Below are 27488 nucleotides of genomic sequence, written 5' to 3'. Positions count from 1 at the left end.
TTAAGCAGTGTGTTCATGTCTCAAACAAAACACCATCTTTGAAACTCTCTGCCTCTGGAAAGATGCAAGCATATTTCTACTGATAACAAATGAAGGATCATATTCAGGATACACTCTCTGGGGCAAGTGAGGAACGAACTGCTGAACAGAGCTGTCCTCACTGAAGTGTGTTTGGACCACTTAGGCAAGATGGGCAAACAGCAACTGCTCATGTTCCAGTGTGTGAGGATTTGCAGACTTTGGCTCAAGCCCACTATAGACACACAATTTCTCTGAGAACTTCAAACCAACCTTTTCAATGCTTCTGTTTACTCGTGATCTTTCTTTTATTATAACTATGATACCCATGTAAGAAATGGTCACAGAATTGTGTTGGAACTTAACGGTTTTCACGAATTGAGCCCTCTATAAATAGCACAGAAGGAAATACGTGCTGTTTTCTAACCAGTGTTCACTTGTCTCAGAAAAAATTACCAAGGGACCATGAACCCCAACTCGAACATTACTTCTCACAGCCAAACCTGTGCCAACTACTAAAAAAGAGTTCACTCCTATCAATACTCTATATAAATTAAGTATAATCTGCTTGATTGACTGAAAAGGATCTAGCTCTTGCCATGATCTGCAACCTTGCCCTTCCTGATTCCCCTCAGCCTTCCAGCAGCTGTGGTGTTTCTGTGTTCAAGCTTCTCTCCTTCTGTGTAGATAGAGCTTCCTGGTGTTACCTCTGACGGCAGCGGAGGGGCCGCAGAGGCGTTCTTTCCTCTAGCACGTACAGTTTAGCGGACTTAACTCACTTGCGCACCTTTCCTTAAGCCTCACCTACATGGTTCGTGAACAGTGGACTATTGCCATGTTGTAGAATTTATGTGATGAAAACATGAGATTAACCCTGGCAAGTGACACAGTTCATGAAAACGCCATCAACCTGGCCTGTGCGTCGGAACTCCCAAACTTGGCCGGTAGCCTCTCCTTAGTGGCTTTGCTTCCTCAGCACCACTCTGACAGACTTCACAGAAAGCCAACTTAAAGAGAACCTCAGCGCTGATTATCATTAATGTCACAGAACCTACCCAGATAGTATGATAGTAGCCAATATGGAGTTGTTGTTGAAGTTTATTGACATAAAAATTAACCAAAACTCTTTTCTTCTTGACATGCCCAGTTCTGGTGATGACTTCACTTCTAACAGAAGTCATCCCTTAAACACAAATACGTAATAGAACAGATCTCAGTAAGGAGCTTATTTTTCTAACTGAACTGAAATTTCTTATTAATGCTCCTAATTTCCCAATTGTGTACTTACGGCAGGGTGAATATGGCTCCAGAGGCTAGATCAGATAAGTTCCTTGGGCTCTGTGTAATGATTATTAGCCTCTTTGAGGGAAGTGTGTCTGTTCTTGGGGCTAAACCACACCAAGCCATCCCCATCTTTGAAAATCTATTTGAAAATGTCCATATCCTCTTTTATTCAAGATTTTGATTTCGTCTCTCCAAATCAGACTTCTCCATGTGTGGGAATCTACGTAGTCCCAAGACTTTTGCTAATAAAGTATTTTCAGTTTTATCCTAAGTACAAGAATATATGTCATTATGGAATTTATCAGGAAATATTTGGCAAAAAAGGAAAGAAAAGAATGTTAACTATTTAGGTAGTTTTTATTAGAGTGCTAGACGAGTAATAGGGATATTTTAGAGGGCTAATTTCAAAGTTACACACCTGCAGAAATTTTCATTGTTCTACCTGCCATGATGTATGGTATTAGAAACCAAGAAGCATTAATGGAGAGTTACTAAAGGGATAGCGGAGATGTGTAAACTATTGCCATATCCCTATTGTAAAAGATAGCCCTGACTGCAGGGTGTAGCTATTTCAGAGGGTCAAGATGGAAATAACACACACCGTCCACATAGCTACTGTGAAAACTGTAATACAGAGATATCCTTTATTTTGACACAGTTGGGGAATTTTTTTTAAGCTATGAATATAACTTCAACTAATAAGTGATGTTCACATAAAGCTCTTAAGCCTTCTAATTTCTTAATGGATACCTTTACCGTCATAAACGGAACTGTTTCAAGGCCATGAGGTTGACAGACTGTCTCAGTAGCTCCCAGGAACCTGCTATTCTTTACAAGAAAACAATGCCCATCCACTCCATTAAAGTACAGAAGGCAGACAGTATTGAGCAGTGCCTAAAACAAACAGAGGAGAGGACCGAGGAAAAGCTCAGCATTGCCTGCTAGGAGGATGCAGCTGCTTTCGCAATAATAATAAAAAAACCAAGATCCACTGTCCTGACAAAACCTTCACTGTACTGAACTAAAAAGTAGCATGTGTGTTCTCATGGAATGTCACATCAGGGCTTGCTTTAGGATTAGATTATAGGCAGTAACACTGATCATATAGTGCAAACTAGGTAAAATTGCGTTTCACTGTGTGAAATGAACAGAGGTGCAAATGCTCAGTAGGATACCATTAAGACATAAAATGGCAAAAAATAAATATCAAAACTTTTATCAGTGTAAAAAAGTAACTGGGTTATTGTATAACCTAGAGTCTGGCAAAAAAGGCCTCAAAAAAGTTCTCAGTCTTCAGAAGTTTTACAAAGTAAGTGCCCGTTCGGGATTCCAATCACACTAGAGATTCCATGCTCTCGGCAGGGTCTGATTCATCTGCAATGAGAACAGCACCATTTTTGTCCACTGTCATGGGACCATTTCCATTTTCTTTAGTGCTGACCAGGCTGAGCATTGCTTTATAGACAAACTGGTATTGTTCCTGAAAAACAAGGAGAAGACAGTTTGAGACAAAGAACAGCTTAGTCATTTCATCTAAGGTAGAAAGACCAATTTTTTAAAAAGGTAATTATAAAAAAACAACAATATACATTTATGCTAAGAAACTTTAAAAAATGACTTGAATCCTTTCATAGTGGAGACCTTTGCCTTCTGCATGTCACTTTGATTGTTGTTAGCTGGGAACTCATTCTCGGTACAGTGAATTAAGAGAATGGAATATCCCTGTGCTAGTACTGGAGAATACCATACTCTAGAAAGCAGAGTTTCTCGCTCTCAACACTAATGATGTTTTCAGGAAGATGATTCTTTGTTGGAGAGGTGTGTCTGCTGCGTGCCAAGACGTTTAGCAGCTTCCCTGGGCTCTGCTCAGTCGGTGCCAGAGCACTGGTCTTCATCGCCAGTTGTGACGACCAAAAAAAAAAAAAGTCTCCAGATGTTGCCAAACATCCCCTGGGGGCGGGGAGGCGGGGCAAAACCACCCCTCACTGACAACCGCTGCTCTAATTCAAGTGTTTGCCTGAGTTTCGGTTGATGGAGGAACAGGTCACAAAGAAGCAAAGTACTTACAATGTCTGTGAATACTCCAGGCCTCATAAGATTGATCATTTTTGCAACCTGGAAAACATCCACAGCATTTTCATTCTCCAGTTGCTGGGACAGGGTGGTAAGGGCACACAGCATTCCTGCTGAAACTGCTCCATACCTTGGGGAGGAAAAAAAAATGCTATTTCAGATTTGCTAAGGGATTAAATTTACTGGAATGAAATTAACACCATATATTTGCATGGTGGCATATGTTTGCATAGTCCGCACATGGACTGCAGTGACCTCTCTTCTTGAAATCAGTGAAATGCTGGACAGGGGGAGAAGATGTAGAGACTAGCACAAAGGTGCCATTTGTTCATGAATGTGAAAGCTCCCAAACTGGCTTATCAGATGCTCAGCTTGATACTCCAGATGAAATGAGAGGTTTAAAATTAGACTGGGGATAGCTATAGAAGACTTAATGCTGGGGACGAGGTGGGAAAAATACGAGAACCCTAACTACAAGCTCCTGGATGTGCAGAGGTAGGGAAAGGATCTGAAAAAAAAAAAAAAATATCCACCCCCCCCCAAAAAAAAAACAGCTAAATCAAACTTAAAAAACGTGACTTGAAATGTGTGGCTCAAAATGCAGTCAGAAAAGTTTCGAAATGAATTTCACATTAGGTCATTGTTTTTGGCACTGAAGTGGAATTTTGCCAGTTCGCGTACCTCTGATAAAAGTCTTGGAAAAATATGGTTGTTTTTGACACACACAGTCTCTCTCTCTCTCTCTCTCTCTCTCTCTCTCTCTCTCTCTCTCTCACACACACACACACACACACACACACACACACATTTAGAATGGAAATCCCATTTTTTTCCAGGAACCTCTGGTGGCACATTAGTGTTAAGAAAACACAGGGATTGCATGAATTGTTCCAGGTGATGATGCTGGTAGAAATGAAACTAGAATTTATATGGCTTGCATATGTATATGGCTTGTGCCCACTGTTCTATTAAAAACTATTAAATGTGCAATTTATAGTGCAGTTTATGTGCAGTTTCTGAGTTTATCGTTATATGAAATTGAAACATTACAGATGTTTTACATCTTTAATACAAATAAGACCAAAGCTCCCAACTTTAGAGGTCAGCTAGCTAGAGGTAAAAACTGTTCTACATTTAGGTCCAGTCGCCCAGAGTCCAGTTTGTTGGTACATTTCAGTCTGGTTCATTACTTCTGTGCTGTATGCATACTGGACTCGCTGACTTCCCTGTAGGTGGGCATTTACATGGTTCGTATCTTGGGCATACCAGTGGAATTACCATGAGTAGAAAAAGTGGCTCACAGGTATGCCCATTTTTAGTTTTAAAGATACTGCAATGTTTCTCTCCTAGTGGTTGTTACCGGTTTATCCCCCTCCCAGCATGAGAATACTTGTTTCTCTGACATCATTTTATTTGAATTTTTTTAAAGTTTATTTATTTTGAGATTGAGAGAGTGAAGAGGGGATGGGGGAGAGGGAGAGAGAGAGAATCCCAAGCAGGCTCTACGCCGTCGACACAGAATCTGACATGGGGCTTGAACTCACAAACTGTGAGATTATGACCTGAGCTGAAATAGAGAGTTGGATGCTTAACTGACTGAGCTACCCAGGCGCCCCCATCTTCTCGTCATTTTAAAGTTGAAAAGCTTCTCCTAATCTGATGGGTGAAAAATTGTATCCTAATGTTAGTTTAATTTGCATTTTCTTGATTACCAGGAAGTTTGAGAATCTTTTGTGTTTATGGCCTGTGTTTCCTCTTCTGAAATTGTGTGTTAATATACTTTGGCCATTTCTCTTAGCTCTCTGTTATTTGTAGCATAGGTTGTAAATATTTCTTCCAGTGTCTCAGTTTCCCTTAACATTGTTTATTGGTACTTTTGTTACACATAATCAAATGGCTTCATCTTTTATTTTTGTTTTTGGAATCTTGAGAATGCTTTTTCTAACTCAGCACTTTAAAAACATTCTCTTACATTTTTCTATTTTTATTTTTTACATTTCATTGTAAATTTCATCTGAATCCTATTTTGGTATAAGTTATGGTCTGATTTTACTTATTTTTCTAATGGATGACTTTTTTTTTTTTATTGGATAGTCTCCTCTTTTCTCATTGAGTTTCCTTTGTATCAAATGCTAAATTGTCATATAGTTTCTTAAATCTGTTTGGCCCTTTAATCTATTTTTTGTATTTCCCTACATTTAATTCCTATAGATTTTTAATGTTCTGACATCCGAAAGAGCAAGTTCCTGTAGTCTTGGCTGTCTCCACGTTCATTGTTTCATGTTTTTTTGTGCTTCAAACATCTGTATTTTCATTTTTACTTGTACACTCATTTCCAAATACCTCTACTCCTTGATTCCTTCCTGTCCTGTTTCATATTAGTCTTGAAACTGAATGCTCAAGGAACACAAAAAGTTTTACTGGGGTTTTGCTTGGTTTGCCCTCAATACATAGATTGGTTAGAGGACAGTAACCTCTTCTTGAGTTTTTCTGTTCATGAACATGATATCTTTTCTCCCTTTTTCAGGTCTTTTGTAGTTATCATTTACATTTTACAGTTTTCTTCATTGTCTTTGCCAGTTTCATTTTAGGGTAATTTCTAGGTGCCTTTTTAGAGTCTGTCACTCCTAAGAATGGCCTCTTTTTATGATCTTTTGTTTGCTTTCAGTTGATACATAGGAACATTAGTGATTTTCACATGGTGAACTTGTATCCTGCCATGCAGAACTTTTTAAGTTCTAATAATTTGTGGATTATCTAGGAAGTTGGCTTCATCTTTATCTGCCAATAATGTTAGTTTTGTCTCTTTTCAGCTTTTGTATTTCTTACATCTTTTGCTTTTATTGCATTGGCTAGGACCCGGTAGTTGTGCATTGTAACACTGCAAGGGGGTCTCATATTGTTGTCTTTCATGGTAAAGTCCCTAAGTTTTTCATGTTAAATAAAGATGTTTGCTGTGGGCTTCTGATAAATAACATTTATCAAGTTAAAGAAGATACTTGTGACTTTGTTTGCTAAGAGTGTTTTCTTTTGGGGAGGGAGATCACGAGTGAATGTTATTTTATCCTGTGCTTTCCAACACCTATTGACTCTTTTAGCAATTCCTTTAATAATGCCCTGAATTCACTTGAGAGAGCAGTGGTAACACAACCAGCTCTATACCCTTTTCATGATACATGAAACCATCTTACTTTTAATGATACATATTTCTTTTAATCCAACATACTGGATTTTGACAGTATTTTATTTAGATTTTTGTACCCATAATCAAATAAGTAAGATTGGCCTATACTTTTCCATTCTGGTGTTCTCCTTTTTTTTTTTTTTAATCAAGGTTACATTAAATCTCCTGTGTTTGTTACTGTTTAAGTATAGTCTAGTGAGGACTTGGTGGGCCTTAACAGTTTGGGAACTTGTCTGTTTATTCAGTTCTTGGTGATCACTAAGGTGTGTTATGCTCTTACTATGTGCCAGGATCTCTTACAGGTATTAAGTGTACCAACTTAATCGTCACAATAATCCTGTGCTATGACTGTTGTTATTCCCCTTCCAAAGCTGAAGAAACAGGGTACGTTCCAGTGACGTAACTGGCCAAGGCCTCACAGTTTGCCAGACGAGTTTAGTTTGAGCTGATACATGTTAATGGCTCATAATAGAAGCTAGTATATACAATATGTTCAGTAAACACCATTTATTATACTTATTATTGAGACTTAAACATGTATTGGTATAAACCATTTCAAGTGTTTATTTTAAAATATTTCTATTTTAACCTTTTATTATTAGAAAACATCAAACACTTGAAAGTACTGTAACTTTGATGTAGCCATTACTCAATTACAGCCGTCACTGGCTCACGGCCAATCTTGTTTCACATCTACTTCCTCCCGCATATCCTTTGAAGTAAATCCCAGGTATTTTATTCATTAATATTTTAGTATAAAAGATAAAATTAAAAAAATATAAACATTATCACACCTCAGCAAATGAACAGTTACCAAATATTTTGAGTGTAACTGCAGATACATGGTAGATGCTTTTCTTCCCAATGGCAATTTATGCCCTCCCTACTTTTTCTTCACCATTTTCCAAAACTGTATGTTTTATGAGACTTAAGTTCTTAGAAAATCTCAGCCGTTATTTCTTTAATCTCTTTTGTCAACATGGATCACTTCTGAGATGTATGTTAGAACTCACCTATCTAGTCCGTAACTAAGTTTGATTTCACTTCTGTCCATTCTACTACTACTAGCCTGTCTCTTGTTTTTCCCCTATCTTGGACTCTCTCATTTGTTCCTGTTTGATTATACATGTTTCTGGTTAATGTCCTAGTCTTCTGTTAGATCTCTGAGCATGTGTTCTATTGTAACTGCTCCAGTAACTGATTTACACTTTGTTGTTGTTCTTCTTGCTTTGATCATTATGTTAACTTTCCACAGATTCTAAATTGTACTCAGTTTACCTTCTTATTTAGCATGACTAGCGTTTTTTTTTTTAATCCTCTGTACTAATTATTATTTTTTCCAGTAGGACCAAAATCTAACCTTTGCTTAATATGTTCTAGTGAAACTGTTAGACTCAGGACCCTTTCCCCAACCTCCCCCTGTCCCCCAAACCAATCTCTTTGTTAAAGCTCTCCATAGCCTTTCAGATAGAAAAGTCCCGTATTACGTATCTTATTATAGTGTGTACTCTATGTGGATGTACTCTCGCCTGTCCTTGGATTGCCTTTCTTAGATTTAGCCACTCTTAAATAAGCACCTAAATTAAAAGGAAGCACCTACACAGTAAGTCAAATTAATCAAATCCACAGATCATTTAAATATTTTCTACATACCAAACATGATAGTGAAAGGGTAAAGACTGAAAAAATAGAGGCCATTCTCAGATTAGGAATTAGATAGAATTAGAGGATATTTATTGAGTTTCATGGATTTGCCCTTCAGACTATAAGAACTTGGTGAAAAAGTGATACTAGTAATTTTATAACATATATAAAACAAGAGTAGTGTACAGATTCACTGTTTGCCTTTCTCAAAGGGCCCCATTGAGAGGAATGTTTATTTAGTGCAGTTAAGAAGAAAGCAAAATGTGTTTTCATCTTTCCTTGCCTATACCTCAAAGAAATAGAAGTACTTGAAGTTCCTGATGTACAGTAATGGTAAGTGCTCTATATTCATTTTAAACCACAGTGGGATTCCTTGTATTGTCAGTGTGTATAATACCTCTGCCCACTTAATTATATTTTTTACTCTTCCATATAATTATTGTACCTTCGCCTTTAGGAGGTTTTAACAATCACTTTATTGCTCCAATAAGCATTAAAAAAAAAGTTTTAAAAATCATAACCAAAAATGCAATCCAGAGTTATAACTCTGTCACTATGAAGAAACTAAAGCTTCCCGTAGAAATCATTAGGGCAAAAAGGAAAACAGAGTTAAAGCTTGAATATGCAGCGGTCCGGGGGAATCAAGGCAACATGAAAGCCTTCCACAGCACTTTAAGAAATTAACACTTTGGGGAGTGCCTGCGTGGCTAAGTTGCTTGAGTGTCCGACTCTTGATTTCAGGTCAGGTTGTGGTCTCAGGGTTGTAGGACTGAACCCCATACTGGGTTCCTCAGTGAGCCTGGAGACTGCTTGAGATTCTCTCTGTCCCCTCCCCCAATCTCTCTCTAAAATAGTACTTAAAAAAAAAATTTAAAACTTTGGAAGTGAATGAGAAAATAAAGTAGGGAAACATGGTCTGGAGAACTGAGGGACATGAATGCCAGAGTACTTCCTGTGACAGCCAGTGGGAGGCAGTGTTAACCAGCAGGATTAGATAGATCTGGATCTGACTGCAGTCAGGGCCAGATTCCTGGCTACGGTCTGACGGGTCTCCTGCTCACAAGAGTCTTGCCCTTAGTTTAATGCTGTGCTGTGGCCATCTGGAACTTTTTTTTTACTGAAGTATAGTTGATAGACCGTATTAGTTTCAGGTGTGTAACAATGATTTGACAAGTATAAATGTTATGAAATATTCACCATGATAGTGACCCAAGTTATTACATTATTATTTCCTGTGCTATACTTGTCATCTCTGTGATTTATTTATAACTGGAAGTCTGTACTTACTAACCCCCTTCACCTATTTCACCCCTCTCCCTACTACTGACAACCACCAGTTTGTTCTGTTTATCTTAGTTTACTTCTGTTCTTTGTTTTTATTTAAGATTCCACATAGAAGTGAAATCACTTGTATTTGTCTTTATCTGATTACTGCACTTAGCCCGATACCTTCTGGTTCTACCCATGTTGATGTAAAAGGTGATTTCTTTTTTTTTTTTTAATGCCTGAGTAATATTCCATTGTATACATACATCACAGCTTCTGTATCCACTCATCTATTTACAGACATTTAGATTTCTTATGTATTAGGACTATTGTAAATACGGCTGCAGTGAACATAGGGGTGCATGCCTCCTTTTCAATTAGTGTTTTTTTGTTTTTTTTTTTTATTTTTTTTTTTCAACGTTTATTTATTTTTGGGACAGAGAGAGACAGAGCATGAACGGGGGAGGGGCAGAGAGAGAGGGAGACACAGAATCGGAAACAGGCTCCAGGCTCTGAGCCATCAGCCCAGAGCCTGACGCGGAGCTCGAACTCCCGGACCGCGAGATCGTGACCTGGCTGAAGTCGGACGCTTAACCGACTGCGCCACCCAGGCGCCCCTGTTTTTGTTTTCTTTTGATAAATGCCCATAAATGGAATTACTGATCATATGGTATTTCTATTTTTACTTTGTTGAGTAGCTTCGGTGCTGTTTTACATAGTGGCTGCATGGATTTATTTTTTCCATTTCTTCTAGGTTTGTCTAACTTGTTAGCTTAGAATTTTTAATAGTACACTCTCATTATCCTTTGTATTTCCTTGGTGTTGGCTGTAACTTCCATTTGTAATGTTATTTCAGTCTGCTTTCTTTCTTGAGGAGTCTGGTTAAAAGTTTCTTAGTCTTGCTTATCTTTTCAAAGAACCAGGTCTTGGTTTCATTGATTTTTTTTTTTTTTAAGCTTATTTGTTTATTGTGAGAGTGGCAGAGAGAGAAGGTGAGAGCGAGAATCCCAAGCAGGCTCTGTGTTGCCAGCGCAGAGTCCACTGTGGGGCCTCAAACCCATGAACTCATGAGATCATGACCTGAGCTGAAACCGAGTGGGATGCCAACTGAGCCATCCAGGCGCCCCTTCGTTGATATTTTCTATGGTTTTTTTTAGTCTCCATTTATTTCTACTCTGATCTTTTTTCTTTTCTTCTCCTAAATTTTGGCTCTGTTTGTTCTTCTTTTTCTAGTTCCTTTAGGTTCCTAAGGATAGACTGCTTGAGAGTTTTATTTCTTGAGGTAGGCCTGTATTGCTATAAATTTCCTTCTTAGAACTGCTTTTGCCACATCTCAAAAGATTTGCGTGTTCATTTGCCTCCAGGTATTTTTTAATTTCCTGTTGGATTTCTTCATTGAGACATTGGTTGTTTAATAGCATGTTATTTATCCTCCATATATTTGTATTTTTTCAAGGTTTTCTTGTAATTTATTTCTAGTTTCATACTATTACGGTCAGAAAAAATGCTTGATGTGATTTCAGTCTTCTTAAATTTATGGAGATTTGCTTAATGGCCTAATATGTGATCCTGGAGAATAGTCCCATCTGTACTTGAAAAGAATGTGTATTATGCTGTTTTGGATGGAATGTTCTGTATGTATCTGTTAAATCCATCTGGTCTAATGTCTTGTTCAAGGCCAGTGTTTCCTTATTAATTTTCGATCTGGATGATCTATCCATTGACATAAGTGGGTGTTAAAATTCCCTGCTATTTTCTTACCATCAATTTCCCCCTTTAGATGCTTCTATGTTGGGTGCATAGATATTTACAGTTGTTGTATCCTCTTCTTAGATGGATCCTTTTACCATATGTAATGTCCTGATCTTGTTAAAATTTTTTTTTTTTTTTTTTGAGAGAAACAGAGCACATGAGCAGGGGAGGGGCAGAGAGAGACAAGGAGAGAGAGAATACCAAGCAAGCTATGCACTTGAGTGCAGAGCCTGATCTCACAAACCTTGAGATCATGACCTGAACTGAACAAAGTCAAGAGCCAGACACTTACCTGACAGAGCCACCCAGGTGCCCCTATTCTTTATTTTAAAGTCCATTCTGTCTGCTATAAATACTGCTACCCCAGCTTTTTTTTTTTTTTTTCTTTTTTCATTTCTGTGGAATATCTTTTTCCATCCCTTCAGCTTTCAGTCTGTATATCTATTTAGGGAGTCTTTTGTAGGCAACATTTGGGCCTTGTTTTTTTATCCATTTAATCTATGTCTTTTGATTGGAGCACTTAAACCACTTATTTGAGAGGTATGTACTTTAACTGTCATTTTGTTCATTGTTTTCTGGTTATTTTTGTAGTTCTTCTATGTCTTTTCTTCTCTTGCTCTTCTCCCTTGTGACTGAGGACTTTGTTTAGTGTTATGTGTTGATTTCTTTCTGCTTTTTTATATCTATTATAGGTTTTAGGTTTGTGGTTTCTGTAAGGTTCATATATAACATCCTAAATATATAGCAGTGTATTTTAATGGTTGCTTAAAGTTTGAACACATTCTAAAAACTGCACTTTGACTTATCCTCTCCATGTTTATATATATATATATATATATATATATATATATGATGTCATTGTACATCTTAAAGGAGTCACAAAATAGACAATTTTTTTTTTTTTTTTTTTAGATATAATTGATTTTACTGCTTTGGTCTTTTAATCTTTATACTAGTTTTAAGATTGATTTACTATGTTTACTATGTTGGTTTTACTAGTGAATTTTTTTTTTAAATAATTTTTTACTTACAGCCTTTTCTTTTCCAAAGGGGAGTCTTTAATTTTCTTCTGAGGCTGGATTAGTGGTGATGAGCTCATTTAATTTTTGTGTGGTAAATGCTGTATCTCTTCTTCAACTGTGAATGGTAAGTGGGTATAGTATTCTTGGTTATGGGTTTTTTCCTTTCTACACTTTGAATATATCATGCCACTTCCTTCTGGCTTGCACGTTTCTGATGAAAAATAAGCTGAGAGCTTTCCTTTGTAAATAACTAGTGCTTCTCTCTTGATACTTGTAGAATCCTCGATTTATCTTTATTATTATTATGTGTCTTGCTTTATTCATCTTGTTTGAGGCTCTCTGCTTCTGGGACTTGGATATGTGTGTTTCCGTCCCCAGGTTAGGGAAGTTTTCTGCTCCTTTCTGTCTCTGTTCTCTTTGTGGGACCCCGATACCAGTAATGTTAGTGTATGAGGACATGCTGTTGATTTCCTCTAGTGTATTTTTCATTTCAGTTATTGGTTCTTCTTTGTATTTTTTCTTTCTTTGTTGAGGTTCTGAGTACATCCACTGTTCTCTCAAGTCTGGTGAGCAACTTTATGACCATTACCTCGAACTTTTCATCTGGAAATTCTTAATTTTTCCATAGGGCTCCATAAATTATGTAGCTGGTCCTGGCTCTGACACTATATATGTGTATGCAGGCCATTAGCTTCACACTACCTATTTTTTTCTTATGTGAAGAAGGGATCCCAAACTTACCCTCTTAGTGGGGTAGTGGTAAGGTTCAAAGGAAAACCAGAATTATTTCTGGGGGTCTTTGCAGCAGTGGGTATAGAAAGCAGTCCATATATTTATGCATCTCCTATGGAGTATCTCAGGATCAAATTAAAAGATTACTGGTGATACTCAAAGAGCTCTTGCTTATTTGGGCTATATCCCCTCTATTTATCTTATAAAAAATTAGAACTGAGAAAATGTCAAAACACAAGACCATGCAAGCACCTGTTACAGAAGCTGTCAGAGTGCGAATGAACAAAGCAAATGGTATCTTTGTATTATTATGAAAATGGTTTTGACTTTTTGAATTCCCCGGAAGGGCCTCCTTCCCAACCAGCAGCCCTTGGATCATTCTTTGAGAATTATTAATCAAATTAGCCTTCTATGGTATCTAATAGGACGATAGAGCTATATGCAGAGTGAATAACTATTTGCACAAGAAACTGTTTTTCTGTGAGTGAATGTCTAATCTATCGTCCCACAAGATGGTAAAAACTGTGCTTATGTTCTAATCCTCTTCTGTCGGAAGGAACATAGGGTCTGCTTAAAAACTTTGACAGTAATGCTACAGATCAGCCTCTGAATCTTGAATACAGGATGCTGTGAATAAAGCAGTTTGCCTTTATAAGCGGTGCTTGTGCTCAGATACAATCAGTTTGCTTTTGGGCAAGGAATTTTATCCTTAGATCATTTTTCTAGGAACTTCATCCACCTCACAACACAGCTGACAGCCCTGAGAGTAGGTGTTAAGAGATCTCTGTGAAGACCAGATAAATATCTAGTTTGTGCATTCGAAGTTCAACTCTTTGACTTAAGTGCAAACACTTGGGCCTCCAAGCCTGCTCACTTAAACATTTTTAAGCAGGTAAGATAATGATAAAACAAAACGCAAAGCACAAGGCTCTCTGGGAAAGGTTCACACAAAGGATATTGTATGTATGTATCCTTCATTTGTAGGTCATCATACTCTGAAGCACGGAACCTGCTATGTGCCAGGCATTAAGCTTCACTCTGTAGAGACTAGGACAAATAAGTTATTACTGCCAGTGTCAGCAGTGTAGGGGGTGTCAGTCCTGTGAACAAGTGGGTGCAACATGATGTGATACACAAGAACAGCACAGCTAAGAATGTGATGTCTGTCAGTGATTTTAAATGATTACCTCTAGGGGCGCCCCGGGTGGCATGGTCAGTTAAGCGTCTGAGTCTTGATTTCGGCTCGGGTCAGGATCTCCCTGTTCCCGAGATTGAGCCTGGCGTCGGGCTCTGTGCTGACATGAGCCTGCTTGGAATCCTCTCTCTCCCTGCACTCCCAACACCCGCCCCCCCCGGGCCGTCTCTCAAAATAAATATTTTTAAAAGATAAATGATGACCACTGGGATGAGTCACCAATAGTTTCAAGGAGAATGACTTTGACAGAGCACTCAAAGGAAGTAACATTTGCAGGGGCAAGGTGGTCTACAGGAAGGAATGGACTGAGGACTAGGATGACAGCTGCATGAGTAAACTTTGGCCAGACTGCAAAGGAATTTGGAAAGTGTACTGAAAGAATGGGTGACATCAGTAAGACTCGTGGCCAGTCGGATGTGGGGGTGAAGGGACACACAAAGAGGGCTCTGCTTTGCACAACTCAGTGGCTGGAGGCAGGCTGCGAGGATGAGTTTGGTCTTAGACATGCTAAATTAGAGGTGTCTGTCAGCCACCAGGAAGGGATACTAGGAGGCACAAAAAGTAGGTAAGATGGAAACTGAAAGGTAACTGGTGTTCACAAGATTGTATTACTGCTAGCAGGTGTTTAAATAGTTCAAATTTGCTTGAGTAATGTGGAAAAGTAATTTCTCTGGAATCCCTTATCTCCTAAAGAGTGGATACGGGAACACATGTCTTTAGGAGGTTTTTAATCTAGCTCACCTACATGGTATGTGCTGATCTAGTTCAGACTTAATTTACTCTTTTCTTGTGTGGGCCTGCGAACTACATTTGATTAATTTCAGAGGTGACATATTCAGCATGAGGCACAAAATAAAAATCACTGAGTAAGACAATATATCCCCAAACTGAATCTAGACAACAGAATCAAACAGTTCTTTTTAAATGACGTACCAAGTTCCTGTTTTTTCTCTTTCCCTCATCCCTTACCCATGAAATGTAAGTTTAGCTCCATTACCAACTTGAATACAAAATAACAGCAAAATCACAGACCTGGGCAGCAACATTAGAATTCAGGCTGAATTGATAGCAGCTGGCAAACCCCAAAGGTATTTGAAAAGCCAGTACAGATTAGTGGGGAAAAAAATCTCTAGAAGCAGCCTTAATTTTATACTATAACTGCATACCCTAAATTTTCATAGACCTGTAACGGCTGCCCAGTTACTTTGAAACAGTCATTATTTCCTAAAACAAACTCCAGAAAACTCTTTGGAAGCAGCCATTAATATGGCTTTCTTCAAATAAGAGAGAACCATGATTTGAGGTACAGGTGTTGACCTAAACTGGAAGTCTGTGGTCACTTCATGTTGCAGAAAAAATTGAAAGACTTAACCATAAGCTTTACTTTCAAATTGACTAGTATCTATGCTTCCAGAGTGGCTGCTGATTTAATGAATGTAATGGATGCACTGAGAAATTTGCTGACGAAAGGAGCTACCTTGGAAATAAAACAGAAATGAAGATATCTAATTGGTGCCACATTAGCTAAAGGTCTGTGAGATTCTGAACAATCTGGAATTACACAAGTGATTTACAGGTCAATGCCAGTCATTACGTTTGACCCCAAATATTCATATACCATAAAGTTTACCTATGATCCTTTCTACTTTAGTAAGAAGGAAAGTATCTAGGTTTGAATACCATGTCCAAACAGACTGCAAACTCTAAATTTATCATTAATAAGTAACTTTCTCACTCCTAATCAATGAAACCATATTTAAAATTTTTTCTTCTAGGGGCACCTGGGTGGCTCAGCTGGTTGAGTGTTGGGCTCTGGGCTGACAGTGTGGAGCCTGCTTGGGATTCTCTGCCCCGCCCCCAACTTGGGTGTGCGTGCTCTCTCAAAATAAACAAACAAACATCCTTCTAAAAAAAATTAAAAGTCTTCTTTCCTAATAATTTTTGCTGAAATTCAGTGTAGGGTATAAAAATAATTGTTTAAATAATGGAAATAATAATTTAAAATTGTTTTTGAAACATAAAACCTCAGAAAGCTTTCAAGTGTACTCTTGTAGGCCGGTACAGTGCTTTCACATTTCTAGAACATACACTCCAGGAGTACCTGAAGCCTTGGAAGGGTGGGACACATTAAAACTCAAACAGATCTACAACCTGCCCCTGTAGACACTGGAAAAAACTCAGAATGGTCACAAGCAGATAGAGTCTGTCTTTGCCTTTCTACTCCTATAGCAATTCCACAAGAAACATGTTTGAATTTTAAAATTAAGAAATAGATACATACTCATCATGAACAATGGTGGGGCCGTCCCTTGTTAAGGCCTCTTCCTTGATGACATTGATAAGTTCGAAAGTACTGCTGATGGGGGCATCTGGGTTAGGCCATTTGGGACACTGGAAGTGCCGAACTTCTAGGACATAGTCATCCTGTAACCAATACAACAGAAGTCACAGCCCAGCCCATTAGATCTGTAATCTAATGACTAGAACTTGTTCCTGAGATAGCATAGAATTGAAGAATGCCCCATTAACCAAAATGGGGCTGGTAAGAAGAAAAATAGTAGGGAGGCCTGCCTGCCATTAAAAAATGACCAGGTCATGTTAGTGAAACAGTAAAATTCTGTTTCATTCAGGTGACAAAATTGCAAGTGCCAATAAATTATGAGACTTTGTATCCTACTCTATCTTATCTATAAATTGAAGGAAAAAAATGAGAGGTTAAATCATCATTTAAGTTATAATAACTTATCCTCCTCGTCCTTTCATATCCACCCCATAAGAAGGCAGTTGTTATACATCAAAATGTCGTTTACTAAAAAAAAACAAAACAAAACAAAACAAAAATCTTATCATCTGCAACACATTGCAATGTTTACATTTCTGGTGGCAAAGAAAATACTGAGCTCTAGTATATTGTTTTTATAATTAGGTCAACAGACCTATTTGTATGCATGCTCAATCAGAGGAACGGTTACATTTCATCTACCCAGCTGGAAAAAGCAAATATTTGAAGGAAGGAAAAAGGGAAGTGTACGTATTTATAATGAAGTCATACTCAAATGCCTGGGCCCGACTTGAGGTGGTAAGTTACTCTGTTATTTACTTGGAGGATGCAGGGCCCAGGTAGGGCTGTGACTGAGAAAGGCAGCTTTAGGTTACCTGTGTGGCTTCAAGGATAAAGTCATGGATGATAATTTGTTCTTCATTTGAGAGGCACAGTCTGTCTTTGCTGATAAGGGTGACGGTAAAGGCCTCACAGTTCATGGATTCTTCTCGACTTGGCCAGTATACAAACTCATCTTCTGCCTGTGGGAACCGCCCCCAAAGAAAAAATTCCTCTGCAGTGCTGTCAAACATTTGTTTTTGAATTTTCTTGCAAATTGATGTATCCTGTCTGTCATTTCCCATACCTCCCGAGTCACCTTTTAACTTGGGCACATAGAATTATATCCCCCTCTAATCATCCCAAGTTCAGTGGTCACTGTAAATTGTAATTGATAATAACCGTATTCTAGACTTGCCTCCCTACATCACTGTAACAACCAAAAATGCTCCCCCTAGAGGGGACATATTAAAATTAATCGACTTGGATCCTGTCTTGTTTACTATGATGTATTACAGAATATCTCTCAACTGGGGCTAATATATTATTTCACAATTGCTTAAGCAACGAAGACATCCTAGTTGTTACTTCCTGTGGCTTAACATTTCTACAGTTGATTAGCATTTTGCATAGGGATTTCATAAACATGGTCTTAATTTTTACAATATACTAGGGAGGTGAGGAATTTTTATCATCTGTCTTTACAGACGAGGACATCAAGACTCAGAGAAGCCTGTAAGTTGTCTCAAATCACACTTGCTACTAAATGGTAAGCAACAGAACCTGTCTGGAAAGAGGCTGTGCATAAATAAGCTTATGTTGGTTCCAAGTACAAAGTGCCTTTTCAAAGAAAAGTTAATCTAACCATGTTAGGTGTCAAAAGGAGATTAACACAGAAAAAGGCTTTCAGCCTTGAGTCAGGCAAGCTTTAAATGTTCATCTATTTTAGCATTAAAAATAAATATTCAGGCTCTTTACTTGAATTCCATCCCTGAAAACTGCGGAGGCCGAAGCAAAAGTGAAGAGATGTAGAGGTGGGAGTCTTTGTGAGAAATACAACGATTAGGGTAAGACCCCTGACCCCCCCCCATCCCTCTTTTTCTCATCAGTCCAAATGGCAAACTCTGCTTTGCCTGGAATAGCTACACTTCCATGGGCATTTGCCTGAAAATGCTTAGATACTACTAGTGAAGTCAGAAATAATTCTGAATAATGTTCAAAACAAAGAAGGTTTTGTTTAATCTTACATTGTTGCATCAGAAATGAGCCAACAGTCCAATAAGACTTATCACCCTTTCAAGTTTCAATATAGCTTATTGCCAAGTACATTTTTATTTTTAAAGCTCAGCATAAGGGGAAACAGATTAGCAATTGGGTTTAGGCTATACAAAAGACAGTCTGTAACTGTCAGGGGTTTTAATACATTTTGTCCAAGGAAATGGAAGTTAAGACCCTTCTAACAGATACTAAAGATGTAAGGTAATAATGGACAAGGCCTATAAATTTAACCAATGCGCAGAGATTAAACACAGGATTTAGGATTGAATAAATTAATATGGGCCTTAATTTCCATATCTGAAAAGTGGGAATAACATTATGTACCTGTAAGACATTAACAGGTACATAATTTGAATAGTAAATTATCAAATTGGCCTAATGACTGCCAAGGGGATTTTAATAAGCAAATACACACACACACACACCAAAACATCTGACTACAGAAAGCAAATTAGGGAGAAACTGATCATCTTCAAATGCTATGAAAAATACATGCTACTTCTTAATTCAGTAGGACCTCTGGTCTCATGGTTATTTTGCTTACAAATACATTTGTAGATCAAAGATGCCTAGGCATATCTAGAACAGTGCATTCTGACCTAGGAACCCGTGACTTTGGGCTAGTCACAGAATCATGGTCTTGTAAAATTACAGCAGTAAGAAATAAAGCAAACAAAGAGAATCTGCAGACATTTTTTAGGAAAAATGTGCACTGACTTTCGACCCCAGAGCTGAGAAGGCAGACATTCAGGATTCTAGCCCGGTCTCCCTCAGCCCGAGGTGACCTGTTCCAGGGCAGTCCTGTGTCCTCACTGTCTGCATAACACGCGTGGACTCTGTTGGTCCAGCCTCCCCATACAAACGAGCCCGTGGGTAGAGGCTTTTGGTGACTGTCCTGTGATAAGTGACAATACCAAAACACTGACTCATCCAACAAATGAACGTTTTAACAACCCTAAATGCCTCCAATTTCCACACGCCAAACAGAATAGACCCCTATTGCCAGCTAATTTGAAAATTTACACTCCAGTTTTGAGTTGAAGATTCTCAATTTTGTTGCCATTCTCTCCTACAGAAGCAGTCTTGGTATTCTGAAACTGGAGCAAAATGCGACAAAGTGAACTTCCTACTGACTGGGCACGCAGTCAAATGCATGTCGTCAAGACTAGGGGTTCAATCACAGGCTGTTCTTTCTCGACGAAAAAATTCACTGATCTGATACTTGTCGAAGCAGCTCCTCATTGTTTCTTATTTCCGTTTTTGTTTTGTGGGCTTACGTGTCCTCATAACTTCTGAAGACCCAACGAATTCTGCCATTAAGTTTATTTCGATAAACTTGTTAACCCTTCTTTTATATGGTCTTAGGGACCACAGCAGGGAAGGACTAACTAGAGGAGAAAAGGGCTGTAGCTCAGCCAAGGTCTTAGAAGCACCTTTAAACTGGAACAAAATAGCCTTTCTGTATCTCCTTCCCTGTAATGGATCTGCCTTGCCTAAGGTATGGGGGAAAGATAATGATAATTAGTACTTTAGATACGAATTTTTGGTGGAAGGACTGGGAAAACTTTGCTATGATATTTGTCCCATGCCACATCATAGAAAAGGATTAAAAGGTCACTCCGGTTTAAATCCTGCCTCCAATTATTCATGTATGCCCTTTAGGCAAGTTACTTCCCTCGATTTTCTTCGCTGTTAAATGAGATGATAATAGTATCTATGTCATAAAGTGGTAGAGAGGACTAAACAAGTTAGTACGTGTAAACACAGTTACATAGTTAGATGCTATTTTATTTTTCCCAAGGGACATATAGCAGCTCAGAGGTTAAGATCCTATATTAATGACGTTACTAAAAAAAAAAAAAAAAAAGGCTTTACAAAACCTTCCATGGCCCTGCCATGTACAGCATTAGAGAATCAAGTAATGGAACCGATGGCGACACTTAACTGTGAGACTACAAAAGGAACTTGCTCCAACTTCAAGAAGGGAAGTCTCAATACCCTCCCTAGCACATACAGACAGTGTAGCCCTGTGCTAAGGTATCAAAATGATTTATGCTTCTGGCCTCACAGGCTCATTAATATATAGCAGATGTGCTTTGCTTACCAAGCTCTGGTTGTCTGGCAGCATGACAATGATCTGTGCATTATGATCCCAAATCATTCGCCAGAAATCTTTCGTAGTATGTGGCAGAGGATGCTGGGTTATAATAAATTCATTGCTCCTATAATAGCCCTTCAGTTAGGAAGACGGAAAATCAGCAGTTACAAACATTTTATTCTGACGCCGGGGTAAGTAAAATATGTTCACGAAATAAGACGGCATTGTTTTGACCACACGAAAACAATTGAAAAAGGCAGTCAGTACATTTGGCTAATTTTTAGCTGTATATGCTAACATGGGTAGATATTTTTTGCTCCACATAAATTTCCTCCTAGTTACCCCTGCTGTTTTTACTTAACGGCAATTTCAACATTTATTCAAACGCTAGATGGGTGAAATTAACAATAAAATTAATTCCTTAATGAACACTTCTCTTAAAGTATTTTTGTACCCCCACTGGCTAGGAGTCTTTTGTTAGAGGTCTCCGGATACAGAAAGCTAATTTTGATATTACACATCGAGAAATTATTTGAAAAGTGAAATCTGCCACATAGGTGGTATCTGCTCTTTAGCACCTTTTAGTTTAATTGAATTTATTTATAATTAACTGTTGACTCTCACCATGATATAAGAAGCATTAATGTAATCTGTTCCTTTCATTCCAGGCAATGGTGCAAGACCCACTCGAGCACGCTCGGCTATGGTATGGAAACAAAACAAAAACGCCACGTTTGCCTTATTATACACACAGAACGCATAGTGCTTTCTGAGATTCACTCGGTGTGTCACCTATTCCCCTGGATCCCCTTTCAGGTTAAAACTTACCTATATTTTTAACTAAGCTCAAGTGTTCTCCGCTAAGGAGAATGTCAATGGAATTTTGCTGCACAGTCCCAGGAGGGCAGAGGCAACATAGGAATCAAATTTTACTGTCGGAGAGGTTTTCACAGCAGAGCATGAAAAGAACACTCTGTGCAGAGATGGCACGATTTCAGGTAATTTTTAGCCCCGGTTTGATATTCTTTCCATTATACCCACACGTTGTACTTCTGCTGTTTTGCCATAGCCTTATCCGTATCTTTCTCCTGGCAAAGGGCTTAGAAAATAGTGGCCTTTGTCAAGGAAAGATCATCTTTCCAGCGATCAGCCACGCCTGTGTCTCAGCACACACATAGCATCCTCTGCCGTGTCCCAAGCTATGGATACAAAGGGCCCCATCTGCATAGTGCCTTGACCTCAATAGCCAGGATAATGTAATAATGTATTCCGGTTGGACGGATTAGTCAGAGATCCTTAAGCTTTCTAGGAGTATTCATGCCACAGTGATAATGGCTTTATTCATTTTTTTAGTTAGGATGTGGAAGTCCCACAACTCTGGGCTTTCGAGGTGAACCGAAGCTAGACTTCACGTGGCACCGAGGCAGCCGTTCGCTGGCACTGACAGCCGCCCCTGCTAGTCTGATCGATGTGCCTGAATTTTCCTGGCAGAACTCTTCCCCTTGGTAGTAGCTGCCTCTTTACAGAATACATAAAATGCAATGAAAAAATACTAACACATTCCACCAAGTCAAATGGATTTTGAGATCTTACATGGCACGACCGAAGAGTTTCTGTTCTTTTCTTTGTTACACTCTTTCTGAGCACTAAAGCATTCCACATACTTCGCATTACATTGCGTGACCAGCTGAAAGAAAAGTAACGCTTTAGTCTTCATTCAAAGGTGTAACTGTGGACATGTTAACTGACCGTAACATGACAATCATTTCATAATATAATGCAGGCATCCAGTCATTCCTTTCTACACCTTAAACGTATACAGTGTTATATAGCATTTGAATGTCAACAGAGCTGGAAAACAACAAACCAATGAAACAGAAATTACAATTGACAGCATTTGCTTGATGATCTGGCGAAAAAGGTCCATCAATAATCAGATTACTCAAGAAAAAAAAACATTTTTTCTACCTCAAAGAACGCATTGTTGTGTTTCAGTAGTGGTTACTTCTGTCCATTCCCTTGGTGATGTGCACACCCGTCTCATTTCTACTATCAGGCCACAGGCTTCTGATAACAGGTTCTGTGTGAGTAGATGTTTACTGAATCAATGTAGACTTTCTGGCTGACAGTGTCACTGATTTTTGGAAGTTCCCCTCTGTAATTTCTCACAGGCACATGAGATTTGGGTGGGCCTACACTAGAAAAGACTGCTATATGGTCATAAGAGCTAACCGTGTTTCTTGAACCTAACTCACTAGGTTCTCGGTACATTTCTGTTGAACTAAACTAACATTGTTCTAAGGCCATTATAAGTAATTAGCCCAGAAGTTTGGTTATTCTTCCTGTTCTTATATAGCTTGGTTGAACACTTTGTCAGTCCCCTTTTTTTGGAGGGCTGGGGTATATATCTTAATGGAACATATGGGAATGGCCTCCACCAAATGCTTTAGGACTATTGTCAAGGGCCCTGGATGTAGTTTTCAAGTTTCTGATACTTGTTTTTTTTTTCTCTTGTTCTTAACTTCTCAAGTGATTAGTGCTTACGAAAGAACCGATGACTTGGTTTCCAATGGAATGGAAAGATTTCTTTGATGAATTTTTTTTTTCCACGTTTTTTTATTTATTTTTGGGACAGAGAGAGACAGAGCATGAACGGGGTAGGGGCAGAGAGAGAGGGAGACACAGAATCGGAAACAGGCTCCAGGCTCTGAGCCATCAACCCAGAGCCTGATGTGGGGCTCGAACTCATGGACCGTGAGATAGTGACCTGGCTGAAGTCGGACGCTTAACCGACTGTGCCACCCAGGCGCCCCTTGATGAATTTTTTTGAAGTATGTGGAAACAAATATTGCAGGAATAGAAAAGGTAGGATTTAAGAAATGTTGGCACTTATTCTCATTAAAAAATGTTTTTTTTGATGTTTGTTTATTTTGGAAGAAGAAAGAAACAGAGCATGAGTGGGGGAGGAGCAGAGAGAGAGGGAGACACAGAATCTGAAGCAGGCTCCAGCCTCTGAGATGTCGGCACAGAGCCCGACGTGGGGCTCGAACCCATAAACCACAAGACCATGACCTGAGCCGGAGTGGGAGGCTTAACCAACTGAGCCACCCAGGTGCCCCGGCACTTAAATTTTTTAAGAATTAATTTTAAACATTGAAAACGAGCTACTACTGTGTCCTCATTATTAATGACCTCAAATGGTTTTTAGAATAGTTAGGATGATATAAAAGGAGAGCTAGAAATTTGAAATTGTTATGGAATGAAAAATAAGATTAATTTTGCTGGTTACTCTGCTTGACAATCTCAAACGATGGTTTCAGAATCTATGGAAAGTTTTTTTTTTTTTTTACGTTTATTTTTATTTATTTGTAGACAGAGATACAGAGCAAATGGGAAAGGGGGCAAAGAAAGAGGGAGACAGAATCCCAAGCATGCTCCACATTGTCAGCGCAGAGCCTGATAGGCAGCTTAAACTCACCAACTGTGAGATCATGACCTGAGCTGAAATCAAGAGTTGAACACTTAACCAACTGAGCCATCCAGGCACCCCAAATCCATGGAAAGTTTTATCATGAAAACTAAAATTGCACAGATTCACCTCATTCTTTCCATTTTGATACAAAATGAGAAATTACATATAGAATTATGCAAAAAAAGGAATTTAAAAGACTAATGAGAGACATATATAGAGGAATGTGGAAGGACAGTGTTTGAAAGTTAGAATAAAAGACTGAGGTCTTACGATCTTAATTACTTTAAGGTCCTAATAGTCTGGTTTTTCACCTTTTCCTCAGTCAATTCCATATAAACTTTACCTACCTGTAAACTTCATGCCTCTATCCAAGCAAAAGAATAATCCTTTGGGGAAAGCTAACTTCTCTCTAGTATTCCTTAGTAACTTTTTTAGTTTCTGGATTATCTGATAGTCTTTCAGATAGCTTTATTTTGGGGACAGTGTGCCAACAAATAGTCATTCTTAATAAGGGTAAGATAGATTAATTCAAAAAGAATACAGAAGATATTTTTTGGCCTGGAGTGATTGACTCTGAGTATTAGGTCTTTGTGGCCAAGGGCTGCTCATGTTTACACTCAGATCAAATCCTAAGTTGCTCAGAAGGAAATCTAGCACTGCACTGTCTACTTGGATACCAACAATTCATACACAGGTCAAAACTATTTCCTTCCTATTACATTTGAAGAATACAGATGATAATCCCTTTTGGTCCATACATTCATGGAAAAAAGACATGACTCCCATATTGAAGATGTTTCTTTACTTCTTGGTTTGTTTGTTTTTTAACCCAAGAAATTTATTTGGAACACACCTTGAATTGTTTTTCCAGCCGCGTCTTTCCTCCTACTCCTGGTATGAGGATGCTGTTAACATAGCTATGCAGCTGATTTGAAGATACTTCAGTCTCCTTTCCTAGAATGGCTTCCAACAAGGCATCGTGGATGAAAATGTACTGCTCCTGTAAGGGACAGTATATGTCATCACTGAGAAGAGCTGGTAAGGGGTAACCGCCTCGATCCGTCAGGCAATCGACCTCGGAGCAACTCTTCTAACAGGGACCTCCCTATAAATTCCTCCTGCGCTTACCGCTAGGTGGCCTGCTCCATTTCTTACTGGTTTATCCCTTATTACTTATTTTAGGGTCAAGACTGTGTTTTCCATACTAGGCCCAAAACAGTAGGTTCAAGGGAGCATGCAATGGAGAAATGTGTTTAATGATCACCTTTTAGAACCATTCTACTTCTCACGCCAGACTGCATGTTTAGTTCCCCACGGCATCAAACACAGCACTAGATACAGCTGTGTCTGCTTCCTGAGTGCTGGTGTAGTTCCTGAGAAATCCACACATGAGCGCCACCCAGAAATGGGAAACTGAGCCAATGAGTAGTATCATGGTCAGGACATCTTCCAATACAAACCTGTAAATGCCTTCAAGCCCCACGAGAGGAATTTGCCTCCTTGGAATCATTTAACTTTCAGTTACGGCATGTGCTAGAAATCTCGTGAGAGCACCTGAAGGTGCCCCTTACCTCAGTCTGGACGAGGTAGTTACGCTGTGTCCTGATATGCTTCAGGAATCCAAGGACGTTAACTGTGCTTTTGTCTTTTATCTGTTGCAGCATGCTGTCTATTACAATGTAGGTGCCTGTCCTGCCCACACCAGCGCTAGAAGAAATGAGGACACCCAACTAGGACGGTCATTCGTTTAACAGTAACCTGGAAAAGTTACCATCTAAATATTGAGTGAGCGGAGAAATAACCTTGCCATTTAGATAACCTAGTAGAGTTGACACAAGTTATTCGTTGTGGACAGCATCCAAAAACTACATTAGGACATTTCCCACCTCAGGAGTCTTGATGGGGAGAAGAGACAGCCTTTATAAAAAGGCTGCATTATGTATTTGCTTTCTCAGCCTCACTTGCAGCTCAAGCAAAGGATGTTCAGTCGGGGATCTGCGAGGGACAGAGAGTGGCCCCTCTCGGCAGAGCTGTCCCCACACCAGAACTGTGTCCGCTGAGGCCCCAGGTAGGGAGTTATGTCCTTGGTGTCTAAGTTCACGCCTGCTCTTCCAACTCCCCGTAATTCTGGAAGCACCCATTATCTTTTCATTTTTTTAATGTTCACTTATTTTTGATGAAGAGAGCACAAGTGGGGGAGGGACACAGAGAGAGGGAGACACAGAACCCGCAGCAGGCTTCAGGCTGGGAACTGTCCGCACAGAGCCCGACCCGGGGCTCAAACCCACAAACCGTGAGATTGTGACCTGAGCTTTAAGGTCAGACACTCAACCGACTGAGCCACCCAGGTGCCCCACCCACTATCCTTTCATTAAGCCCCCTTTCTGCACACCTCCCTAGTCTGCGGAGTATTAGAAAGTTCCTACCTAAAGGGGTGCCTTCCTTTAGTTACCCAGGTCTAGAATCAGAATGGCACACCTGGAAAATGTGGCCTCTTTTATTCACACTTCCTAATTGTTATTAGAAAAACAACACTAAGGAGGATCAGAGTTCTGATTAACAAGCTGCTTCTGTCAGAACCGCCTCTCCCCGCCCCCGCCGTGGGTTCCCCGTCTCACACAACTCCACTGATACCCGAGCTCTTTGACAGACTTTCGTCCGTTTTAGTGATTCCTCAATGGGTTAAGTGAAAAATGTAGTTTTCACGGGGTTTTAAACAGGAGATGGGTTCCAACATCTGCAAAGGACTTGCTTTGTGAGCGCATGTAATTAACAACAGCCCAGAAGAAATGCTTAGCTGCATGGCATTTTCTAACTCGCAGAATAAGCAGCATCTATTTGAATACCAAAGATAAAAAGTGAAAAAATATTTTCGCTGCTCGGGGTGCCTGGGTGGCTCAGTCAGTTGTTTTGGCTCAGGTCATGGCCTCGTGGTTCATGAGTTCAAGCCCCAAGTCGGGCTTCACTCTGGCAGCACAAAGCCTGGTTGGGATTCTGTCTCTCCTTTTCTCTCTGCCCTTCCTCTGGTTGTGTTCTCTTTCTCTCTCAAAATAAGTAAATAAACATTAAAAAAAAAAAAAAAGCCTTTTTACTCTCACAATACATTTTATTATTTAGAGGAACCCTACAGAAAAGCCATATACAAAATCTCAAACTCTCTAGTGTAGAAAGCCCTGGACTTGTGTTTAAGGTCAGATTTTTATTAATAGGAGCAGCTTAAAGATTCCCTATAAACAATGGGGATTTTATTAATCGTAGATGTTATAAAACTGGAGATTGATTCTCTAAGAGCACATTTTGTTTTAACCTCAGAAATAGCACATGATTTCTGAACATGTGGAGAATATATAGTGATTTTTATCTAACTGTA

At 39.1% G+C, this 27488-nt stretch overlaps 1 protein-coding gene across 1 annotated transcript in view; it reads right to left on the bottom strand.

The window, feature by feature from the left end:
* Positions 1-1610: 1610 nt before the first annotated feature.
* Positions 1611-27488, bottom strand: part of PTPRG (protein tyrosine phosphatase receptor type G) — a 578709-nt gene continuing 552831 nt past the window's right edge. The window contains exons 21-29 of the mRNA XM_047095189.1: positions 25690-25825; positions 24972-25118; positions 22240-22333; positions 21271-21347; positions 20653-20781; positions 17327-17473; positions 16452-16594; positions 3370-3505; positions 1611-2782 (exon numbers count right to left, since the gene is read on the bottom strand). Of these exons, the coding sequence (XP_046951145.1) occupies positions 2636-2782; positions 3370-3505; positions 16452-16594; positions 17327-17473; positions 20653-20781; positions 21271-21347; positions 22240-22333; positions 24972-25118; positions 25690-25825 (1156 nt within the window). The 3' untranslated portion in view covers positions 1611-2635. The remainder of the gene's footprint in view (positions 2783-3369; positions 3506-16451; positions 16595-17326; positions 17474-20652; positions 20782-21270; positions 21348-22239; positions 22334-24971; positions 25119-25689; positions 25826-27488) is intronic.

The sequence above is a fragment of the Lynx rufus genome, unplaced genomic scaffold (genome assembly GCF_022079265.1).
Source record: "Lynx rufus isolate CCGP_SWC_20201006 ecotype Redwood Valley unplaced genomic scaffold, mLynRuf1.p SCAF_4, whole genome shotgun sequence".
NCBI classification, from domain to species: Eukaryota; Metazoa; Chordata; class Mammalia; order Carnivora; family Felidae; genus Lynx; species Lynx rufus.
The sequence above is the reverse complement of the archived record's forward strand: the minus strand, read 5'-3'. Positions and strand labels throughout refer to the sequence as shown.